At 41.2% G+C, this 11,335-nt stretch overlaps 1 protein-coding gene across 7 annotated transcripts in view; it reads left to right on the forward strand.

The window, feature by feature from the left end:
- The window catches only part of ptprt (protein tyrosine phosphatase receptor type T), a 292,314-nt gene that overhangs the window by 186,808 nt on the left and 94,171 nt on the right, over positions 1–11,335 (forward strand). For 2 of the 7 annotated variants that reach the window (XM_061041736.1, XM_061041740.1), the window contains one exon: positions 7,149–7,181. The exons of the other annotated variants lie outside the window; for them this stretch is intronic. In XM_061041736.1, the coding sequence (XP_060897719.1) occupies positions 7,149–7,181 (33 nt within the window). The remainder of the gene's footprint in view (positions 1–7,148; positions 7,182–11,335) is intronic. 7 annotated transcript variants of the gene reach the window in all.

Genomic DNA, 11,335 nt, shown 5'->3' on the forward strand with positions numbered 1-11,335 from the left:
TTAATGTAACATCCGGTGTTTCATGGCAGCTGGCCGCAACGACTAGACTCGGATCGTTACAACTATAAGATTACTGATTCCTCTGGCTTTGATACCTGTTGGAAATATAGCAGCCTGAACATGTTATAAATGTCTCGCCCAACTGAATAAGGTCAAATGATGTTGATCCAGTCATGACACCGCCAGTCGTCAGCAGACAGCTTGGACAGAATTTATATCAGTCCATGTTAAAATATAAAAAGGTGTTTTTTTTTGGTTAATCATACTGAATATTTTGATGCATATTGAAGCCATTAGCATTTTTTCCTGTGTAGCTCCAGATTTTGAATCACTCTCCACTTCGACCGTGTCGCTCAAACACAACGAGACTCACAAGGTTGGAATTTCTTAAACATATTTTCTCAACAAAAATAAATATTTCTCACATCTTTAGATTTAAAGAGTACTTGAACAAGCTGAATAACTCTAAAGTGATTGAGAGTACTTTATGAAAGTAGCTATGTTGCAAAATAGGAGAGCTTGTAGAATGTGATGAGAACTTGAAGAAAAGAAAAGTGAACTTGTATGTAAAAATGTGTACTTGTATAAAAAATCCACACACGTGAAATTAATTTCGTGTCACAAATGGAAAACAAAATGTGAAGTCACGGAAAAAAATATTTACAAATGTGTAGACTGATATTTACACATACAAAAATGATAGCTGCAAACTTGTAATCCACCATTTACTGACATGTATTTTTAATACGCGCGTCCACGCGTGTACTTGTAGAAATGACCCCCTCCCTCCTCCCCTCGCTGTGTGTCTGCGTGTGGGGGGAAGACACAAGTACAAATTTGTTTTGCTACAGACGTCTCGCAAAATGTGTTGCAAAACTCAAGCAGCGCAGATTCACGCAAGAAAAGTAAGTTTGTGAAGTTGTAGCGGCAGATTTGAGAAGTTGTAATTGGAGAGTTGTGGTTGTAAAGGATAATGGACACGAGTATTAAAAATACATGTCAGTAAATGGTGGATTACAAGTTTGCAGCTATCATTTTTGTATGTGTAAATATCAGTCTACACATTTGTATATATTTTTTCCGTGACTTCACTTTTTTTTTCCTTTTGTGACACGAAATTCATTTCACGTGTGTTTTTTTATACAAGTAAACATTTTTATATATAAGTTCACTTATTTTTCCTTCAAGTTGTCACATCACATTCTACAAGCTCTCCTATTTTGCAACATATCTACCTTCATAATGCTTGAGGAAGAAACTGAAGAGCCATAGCAAAATCATATGAAGTTGTCTGCATGTGGCGCCGTAGATAGAAATCAATAAATCAGAACATTGGACCCTTGATCCCGGCTCACTCAGCACGCTTGTCAAAGTGTCCTTGGGCCTGATACTCAATCTCTTCTTCTCTCGGTGTGCAAATGGGAATGTGCATGTGTGTGTGAATGGCACATAGTGTTAGGCTTTTTGAGAGGTCACAAGACTAGAAGGAACATCTGCAGTACATTATTTGACTGATAGACCACTCGTATGATGTCACTGCCAGGCACATGAACTAACATGCATAAACCACAAACCCAACAGCAAACCATGTGGCATCATAGCACAATGCAGAAAGCCAGATCCATTCTGAAATATTTTACATCTTATGCCTGTTAGATCAAAGGAACCTCACATACAGGATCCTTCACCATACTGAAGCCTCTGCTCTCCTCCAGCCACACACCTCCAACCCCTCCCCACTCGTGTTCAAATGGAAGTGGCAGAATTAAACACCATTAAGCGCAAGCAGCTGACAAAGTTGTTCTCGGCTTGAGCTGCAATCACCTGTGTCCTACATTGTTGTGAAGCGGGCTAATGCTAGTGCTCTTTAGTTAGCTCGTAGCTTCACATTGCATGAAAATTGACACAAAATGAGCGTGATCTAAAAACGCGTATGTGACATTCAAATAAGCAGTATTACACTTATGAGTCATCTGCAGATTTTAAAGCTGAGTTCATTATTATTTTCAGCACACATTCAAAGCCCAGTTGGGCCTTTAGACACAACAGGGGAAACATAAAACTCATGCACAAAGAGAAAAACAGGGAGGTGACATTGCAGATAGATTATTGGTTTATTGGTTTTAGGCTAACCCTAACCCTAAGCCTAACCCTAGTTTGGAAATCTGAATACAACTTTACAAAGAGACTGAGATGCAGAGAGAGAGCAAAGAGGAAAATGCCAGGAGAAACCATAAAAGTATGACTTCAGAAGGGGGGAGGAGGTAGAGAAGACAGGTGAGGAGCAGAACCAGAAGGTAAAAAGAAAACGAAGGAAAGAAGGACACGTACAAGGACTAAAAAATATGAAAACAAGCCACTGCTGGTTAACCTCGGGGTCAAATAGATATGCTAATCAGATGCTAATCAGGCTAACATGCATAATATAGCATAATATATACATGGAAAGGCCAAAAAGAGGGCAAACACCAATAAAGAGTGGAAGTATGAGAAAGAGGAGAGACGGCAACAATGCAGACGGAGAGAAAGAAAAAGTAGCGAGGATTATTTCTGTTGCAAAGTAGAAATGGTGAAAGGTATACCACAGGGCACTGTACATGTTAACGTTTACTTTACTAAAAATACTAACAAAAATTATAAAATGGTGATAAAAAGAGTCAGTGAAGAGTCTTGGAGATAGAAGGGAAGATTGATAAATGGGGCAGACAAATGGATTTGGACAGTGGGAGGTTTACCGTATCATGGAGCATTTTCAGGCTTCATTAATATTTCATCGCACGCGCTTTAGCCGGCCGTCCGGGTGGCAGAAAAAGTGTTTTTTTCAATCGAAAGTGTTTTACATGCCTTTCAACGTCCATGAATTATTCTGAGACAAAACTTAGTCTGGAAGTGAGCGAGTAAAACTGTCCAATTAATCTTTCAGAGCGCCGTACATGTGTTCCAAATGGACTCGTCCCTATTTCAGCCAAAGCTGGGCGATGTTTCTGATAATGTAAAAGTGAAGCACGCCGGACATGCCTGACGCCTTAATGGGGATTTGATGTTTCTACAAGCAGGTGGACCCCGAGGGCTCAAACAACCCGTGCTGGAAGATACACTTTTCATAAAAAGGTTGAGAGGAAAATCATGAATAATTGATTGGCTTGATGCTCCCTAAACACTTGCTGGTGTTTTTTTTGTGTGATGCTCGAGAAGCAGAAGCTGACTTATTGAGAAAATGTCACTCAGACTGGCTTCACCTTTATTTTAATTTCATCCAAGTATCTCAAATTTGGACCCTGTATCCTGTTTTTGTTGTTTTATTTAAAGTCTTTAGACCTCTTTCATGTCTAGGTCAGCATTTATAAAAAACAGACTAATCATAATGGGCGGACTAAAATAAAATAAAACAATTTAAAGGCGGAGTCAGTAGCATTTCACTGCAGTTTGTAAACACAACATTCAAACTGGGCCCCTTCTCCTGGACTCATAGCCCCCAGAAGCTCACCCTCACTGCAGGACGTAGTGTGTACGTTTACTGCTTGTACCTACACTGAAAGCTAATACACGCAAGCACCTCTCGACGCCGAATTCAAAGGGATAGTCTCACTAGCAAGCTAGCTAGTTTGTTTGCTAGTTAGTTAGCTAACATGAAATGTACTCATAATGTAATTTATATATTCAACAGCACACAGACAACATAGTACAAGACAAGTGTATTAACGGTATAAACACGATAACAACGACTAAAGTTACATTTAAGAAGAAGAGGGATCATTCGGAATGCATTGTGGGATGTGTAGTTCCTTGACTCCGGGAGAAAATGATGTCGCCTTTTGCTCAGTTTTTTTAACGCTGTTTTTGCACTGAATCAAATGTTTTATAGACACGAGTATTGGAGTAGCTGGTTGTCATGGTTACAGGCTTCAATCTCTTGATATAAGTGGACGGTCACTGTTCAAGGTAATGATGGTGCGTGCCGATAGGACACAACCAACTTTATTTGATGAAAAAATAGATATCAAAAGTGCATCCTATGCAACGGAATTTTATTTTTTATTTTTGGCAAGTCAGACGATTTATTTGATGTGTAGGCCTGAGTCATTTTTGCCTACCCACATAGACATACATACACATACAAACACATATACACAAACATATAAACATGTGACATGCAAACACAAATGGAAGAATCCAATATTTGCACATTGAACAAACATCAACATGCATCCTCACAGACGGGCAATCTGAAGCTCAGGATTTATGATATTGTTCCAGTGATGAGTAAGATGTTGTTAGTGTGCTCGCATGTGTGTGTGTGTGTGTGTGTGTGTGTGTGTGTGTGTGTGTGTGTGTGTGTGTGTGTGTGTGTGTGTGTGTGTGTGTGAGGTGCATCCATGTTTTTCCATGACTTTATATAAGCGTACATGTCTTTACGTTGAGCTGTGATGTTTTTAGCCTGTTTAGCTGGATCTTAATACGAGTGCCATCAACATCAGTGCCATTGGACCATCCCTCTGAGTGTCTGCTTGTTGGTTTCTGAATGTGTGCGGAAACCCGGATACCCCTCCTTGGGTATTTGAAGCCAATACTGACAGGGGCCAAGCCAGGGATTGTTACACACACACACACACACACACACACACAGGGAGGGAATCCAGATGGGTGTGTGGAGTGAGACAAACACAGACACATTGCTCTCGAACAAACACAAACTCAAACATCTCTTTCATGAATCTGGCTCTGTAGTTGCTTTGTTAAGAACATCATAGTGACAGTTTACAACTTCATGAATCAACACAATCTGCAGAGAGTTTGTCTCTATTTTCTTCAAATGGTCCGACCCATTATTCAAATGGCCACAGCTCATCGCTGGGCTGAAAACGCTGGAGACTATAGCCACTGTACGTTAGGGAGAGCCACATAACCGCTAGGCTACCCCGCACCCCAATATACATGCAAATTATTTCAAAGAAAGTCCTTAATCTATGAGACAAAGTAAAAACACATATTCATTGAAAAAGCTGACACTTGTACTTTTTCTTGGCAAAATGGTTTCTGGTAACACAAAACAAATGGACAGTATATGCGCTCAACATCATGCTTTTGATGAATGCACATATCGCACATTCATCGCTGCCTGCGCTCTGAGGGCTGATTCATTCCAGTTTACCATTCCAGCTGCCTCTCAACATCTTCACTAATTCAGCAGTCACTATTACAATCAAACATCCCATATTTACTCCACACTCCACGTGTCATATTTTCTCCCTTTTAGTACCCGTAAAAATGTTACTATGTTTAATTTGAGGCCAATAGATAATTTATTCTCAATGCTGTGATAAAAGTAGGAATATCCGTAAAGGAAGGTTTAGCCTTTGACTGGTCACCAATTTAAAGGTCACATATTCTCCTCCTCTTCTTCAGTGTTAATAAATCTCAGAGCTCCTTGAAGTTCTAAATCCACTCTGATCCTGTATTTGATCATGTCTATAAACCCCACAATTTCAGCCCTGCTCAGAACAGGCTGTTTCTGTGTCTGTACCTTTAAATATGTAAATATGCTGTGTCTGACCACGCCCCCTCTCTGGAAGGGCTTGGGTGTCTCTGTGCTTTCTCGCTCCATGTCCTATTGTTTACGGTGAGAAGGCAGACTCAGAGGGCAGAACAAACACCTAGCTGTGGGAGTGTCACCCACCTGGGGGAGGGCTTACTGCCCTTTGTGATGTCATGAAGGGAAAATCTCCAAACGGCCTGTTTGAGCACACATTTTCTGAAAAGTGGAGCAGGTAAAAGACGGAGAGGATGGACTTTTCTCATCATTGGGGGGTTTCTAGAAGGACTAGAGACACATATTAGTGTGAGAGGAACATGGAGAAGTGGATTTTACAGAATATGTGACCTTTAAAGAGTGAGGAACGACCTTCTTTACCTTTTTCTTACCTGCAGACTCATGTATTTGTCGTGAGCTTATTTGTATTTATCATTAATTTATGTTCATGTATAGTCATTGGGAACATTAAAAACGGCTCCGTCTCCTTTTCTAACAGAAAATAAACATGGTCTTTGTGCCATGACCCCAAACATACTAAAGTAAAGATCAGGATTTTGCGCTGAATTCATTCAGGGTATTAAAGTAAAAATGTCCCCATTAACAAATCAAAATGTCTTGTATGTTAAACTTTAACGGTGGCAGCTGAAGGACATAGGTTAGGTTATGTAACTTCTCAGTAGGATATCGGGGACATGACTGGAGTAGGTGTGTCATCAATGAGCAATTAACCTTTCATTAGGGAACGAGTATCGAGTTGTTTATTTCAAACTTAACTTTCATAGAAACTATTGATATACATGCTCATGACTTCAAATTTCACTTCATTTCAGTGTCACTTCCTGTTTCTTGATTCAAAATCACACTTTTTTCAAAATCTCACTTTTTGGTCCAAACAAAAATGAAAAACAGCTCTTTTACCTTAAAGTAAGTAAAAAGTCAACTTTATGGGGCACTGGTGGCGCAGTGGTTAGTGCGCACACCCAATGTTTTGAGGCTACAGTCCTCCAAGCCCAGGTTCGAATCCGACCTGTGGCTCCCTTCCCTCATGTCATTCCCCACTCTCTCTCTCGCTCCCCAATTTCCAACATTATCCACAGTCCTATCTCTCCTATAAGGCACAAAATGCCCAAAAATAAAATCTTAGAAAGTAAAGTTTTATTCATATAGCCGTTTTTACAGACAAAGGTCAGCGAGTGCTTAACCTCAACATCATAGACATCTGAAAGTGACGCTGAGCATTTCTATAGGCCAGAGGGAGCCAGTGCAGGGATTTCATTACGGGCAAAAGAACAGCGCTTGTGTTTGTCGAGGTTTTTAGAAGGTGAAAGACGTCATGTTTCAGTTCCCGGAACAGACGAGCCTGGGACCGGAACACTTCAGAAAAGTTACCACACGATGAGCTGCACTTTGATCTGCAGCCGTTCAGAGTCACTGTCATCTTGATTAACGAGAATAACCAAACATGAGGGAATAAAAACACACATGAAACAAATGTTTCTCACCACAAACCTCACACCCCTTTTTTTAATGTCTCTCTCTATCTTCCTGTTTTCCTGTCTTTGGCTCCGCCCCCTTCCTGTCCCGTCCTGTACCTGCCTTGCCCTTGCTCCGATAGAGAGATTCACACATGGAGAACTCTGAGCGTGGGGTATTGTATGTTTATTTCTAGACATCAACACATCCACTCCGCCCCTCACTTTGACTCTCACCTCGCATTTGAGCTTTTTTTTTATGTTTTCCAAATGTCCCCTCTGACCAAAAGCTACACCAGGAAAACGGATGTGACATATCCCATTTTTACAGGATGGAAAGGTTCAAACCCAAAGAAACATTAATCCAAGTTAAGAAGCTCTTTGTGGCCATACATCCATACATTTGATTCTACTCTGTAATCCTGTGATAATGACTAACGTCCAGGTGTTTTCTCAAGATCTCAAATCATCCATCTTGGTATCTTCCCCGTGATGAGGAGGAAATCCTTATGACTGAAATTAACTCGAAAATGGAGGGAAACCAAATGTATGGATGTATGTCCTCTTTGCAAAACTTCCCACAAACATCTAAATTGGGATTAGAGTTCAAATCTAGCACACACAGCACACATCTGATCTTACATTTGAACAAACATAAAGCTCTAGCAGCATGAATCTGTCAAAAAAAGAAATAGCGGTCATGCAATATTCAGCATGTTTTTGGGAGCTACACATCCTTTTTCTGTCAGAGTGTCACCCCACAGCAGAGGTCAGTGTCAGTGAGGGATTGAACAACCAATACAGAAGTCCTTCTTCCCTCGCCGTAGTGTCATCATTAGTGCATCCTCCTTAAAGTTTCCATGTTTCCTGATGCAGAATATTCACCTCATGGAGTAGTTGCATCCTCATCATGTGCAAAACGTTAAAAGGTGTAAATGCATCTTTTTTTTTTTAAAAAAGGTTGCTTTTGCATCCTTCTGGTGTCCCTTCCCCCTTTTATTTCAGGTCATCCTCCTCCTCAGGCCATTACTGCATGTCATCTGTGCTTTGTTTGGTAAAAGTGCATGTTTCAAACCAGCCCATCATGTCCAAAGAACTTAATTTCCTTGCATCCGATTTCACCTCTCGTTGCCTCTGTGTGGTGAGAGATGTTTGGATTTTCCTGTCGAACACTTTCCCGATGCATTGTGGGAGAAACTGCACAAACTGTCTATGCCTGCAACGACAGGGTTTTTTCGGGTTTGTGCTGCTTTCCATAGTGGGAGCAGGTTGGCACAATAGAAATCTCACCATAAAGAAAACTGTCACGCAGTAAATTCCTCGAGCCCAGACGCCTACATTGACGGGTAAAGGTTAAATAATTAGTTTTAATCTGTCGGTTAGAAATGATGTATCTGCAGGCTTCAGTAAATATTACAGAGGTGGGAGATTAAGTGAGAGATATAAAGACGGTGATATCTCTCCCAGAATAAGATGTGACGCTTCACAAATATCTCCTCCCACACTGTTCTGGGCTCAAAGACAATCCACGCTGCGTCCCGCTCGCTGGCTCGCTCGGGAAGCTTTGGCTGTGACTCATGTTTCTCTAATGGAACCCGCGCCTACTTCTATAAGCTCCATACATCTCTCTCCTTCAGCCATTAATTAAGTCAAATCTTTACTGGCATTTTGTTTGTGGAAACGACATCAAGGATTCTGTTGCTTTTGAGTAATTTCCTCAAACATTTCTTGCTAACCTTGCTGCGTAAAGTTAGTTTGTAAGAGGACAATGTGGATGTGATAGAGATGTAACCGAGCAGCTGGGTGGAGGAGAGGTTTGATGTGGATATTTTAAGGTTATAGTAGACAGGGATGTCCGTTTAGGCAGTCCAGTCACATGAAACATCACCCTGTTTGAAAAGCAGAAAGTATTTCCCCGTCCCAAAACGAATTTAATATGAATTGAAGAGTCTGAAACTTCAGGCAGTGTTTGACATTGAACTTGTTCTAAAGCTAAAAGTTGGCCGCGAACTTCTCAAAATGATCTTTTTTTTCTGTTTGCATGGGACGTGTATAGTTTTAAGCTGACAGCATCTGCTCTCTCATACTGACGGGGATCAGTCATGCTACATGTATGATGAGCTCAGAGGCAACGTGACACTTCTTACATGAAGCTTTAAGTTGGCCCAAAACTTCTCAAAAGTATCTTTATTCCTTTTTGCATGGGACAAGTATAGTTTTATCCCTCACTGTTTTGAAATAATCCAACATCAAAATGAATTGTAAAGTACGAGAAGTACTGCTAGTGTTACTCTTCTTAATTCATAATCTCCTTTTTAAATGATTGATTACCTTCATAGTCATGGCCGGGTCATTTTATTTGATGTCATATTTGACATACTTAAATAATCCCTGAGGGGAAATTCTGGTTTTACACTTTGTTATTGACAGACACATAGCCCTGAAATACATGCACAGACACAGGACCTATGGACATGCATTAATAGAGAGATGTCAGAGTGAGTGGGGGGGAGGGGGGTCTGTTACACATGGAGCGTGCCAGAACCGTCTGAGTTTCGGTGCCAGCATCAAGGGCACCTCGACTGTACTCTGGAAGTGAGTCAGCTTCCATACTTTGGTCCGTAGCAGGACTTGAACCGACGACAAAGTCCCTACAGACTTAGGCTACTATTTGACCTTTAAAACAAACTCCTGCAAGTTTGGTCATCAAGCAAGCCATGCCAAATGAGGCCTTGATTAAAAAAAAGCACACAGATAGTAGACAGAAAGATCTGAGGGGGGATCTACCAAGAACTGAGTGTGGTAGCTAATAGCTAACAGCACAAGGCTCATCAGTTGTGCCCGCTATCCGCTCCAAGTGCGTTAATGTGGATAAAGTTGTCCTGCTCCGTGCAGTTTGCTCCCGTATTGTGTCTGATTGTGGAGTTGAGCTGTCAGCGATCTCCTCTCTCTGCTGCATGGAGCTGCTCTCTCGTTCTGACGGAGATCAGTCATACGACATGGATGACGAGCTAGGAGGCAAGGGGACAATTCTTACCAAGGTTCAGTCAGGTAATATGACTTTCACAGCTTAAAAAAGCCCTTCCCTGGATCGAGACAGCGAGAAAGAGCAGCTCATCCAGCGAATAACGCTCTTGTCGGCATCCTGCAAAAACGACTCGAGACGGTCTCAACATAAGTCGATAAAGTGTGTTAGCATGGGTCAGGGTTGAGCTGCCATCAGCCCCCAAGTGATTGGAACCCTGATTATATTTATGATGGTCTAAAGAAATATTTAAAAAAAAAAAAACATATTTACAGATCATCTATTTCTGCCGAAGTTCAGGCAGAGGCAGAATTGTTCTCCTGATCACTTCAAAATTTGACATCTCTTAAAAGTTCTGCGGCGCAGTTACCACCAACTCTAAGCTCACGGTAACATGTACACTCTCATTTGTCATTTGGAAGTTCTTTGCAGAAAGGTGCAGGAAAAAGCGTTGCCTATTTTGCCCTAAGTGACTGCATAATGGCTGATTTAAATATGTGCACAGAGCTGTGTTTGCTCTGCTGCGCAGTTTGGGGTACATTTAGCCCTTTGTGTGTTCTTTGTGTGTTCTTTGTGGATTCGGTGCCTTTTGTTCTCCTTTACACAGGTTTAGCTGCACAATCCTTTTGTGACTCATGCCCTGAGTGTGTTAAACTAATTATTATAAAGTCCAGGATGCATTACTGACATTACTAACTTAGGTGTGACATACGTTGCCCCTATTTTGAGAGAAGTTTCAACACACACCACTATGACAGATTTTGCATTTGATTTAACAAGATGTTTAATCCCCCTCTACACTCTATATACAGTCTATAGAAGCCAGAAAACAAATGATGAACCTCCAACTGAGCCAGAAAAATGTCCGCTCCTCTTCCAGGACAATGTGGTGCATCCTTGGGGGGGAGGGGGGAGGGGGGAGGGGTTTCATCTTTGACAAGAGAACTGAGGCGTTTAGTGACTGATGTCAGCCTCGGTAATGGACTCCAGGATCCACTAAACATGGCGGGCTCTTTCCAAGGCCAAGTGGTCAATTGTGGATGTTGGTGTGAGGGTGTGAGTGTGTCTCCAAATCGAGTAACATACTGTTTATAGACACGTACACTCACCTTAACAAATTCAGAGGATAAACTTCAATCAATAAATCAACCAATCTTTATTTGTACTGCGACGATTTACAACAAATGTTATCTCGAGATGCAAACTTGTTCTCAATATGAGATGATTTGCGAGTAGAACACACACACACACACACACACACACACACACAAACAGAAGTGCACAGAAACACAACAACACACACGC

Source organism: Labrus mixtus, chromosome 7 (genome assembly GCF_963584025.1).
Source record: "Labrus mixtus chromosome 7, fLabMix1.1, whole genome shotgun sequence".
Classification (NCBI taxonomy): domain Eukaryota; kingdom Metazoa; phylum Chordata; class Actinopteri; order Labriformes; family Labridae; genus Labrus; species Labrus mixtus.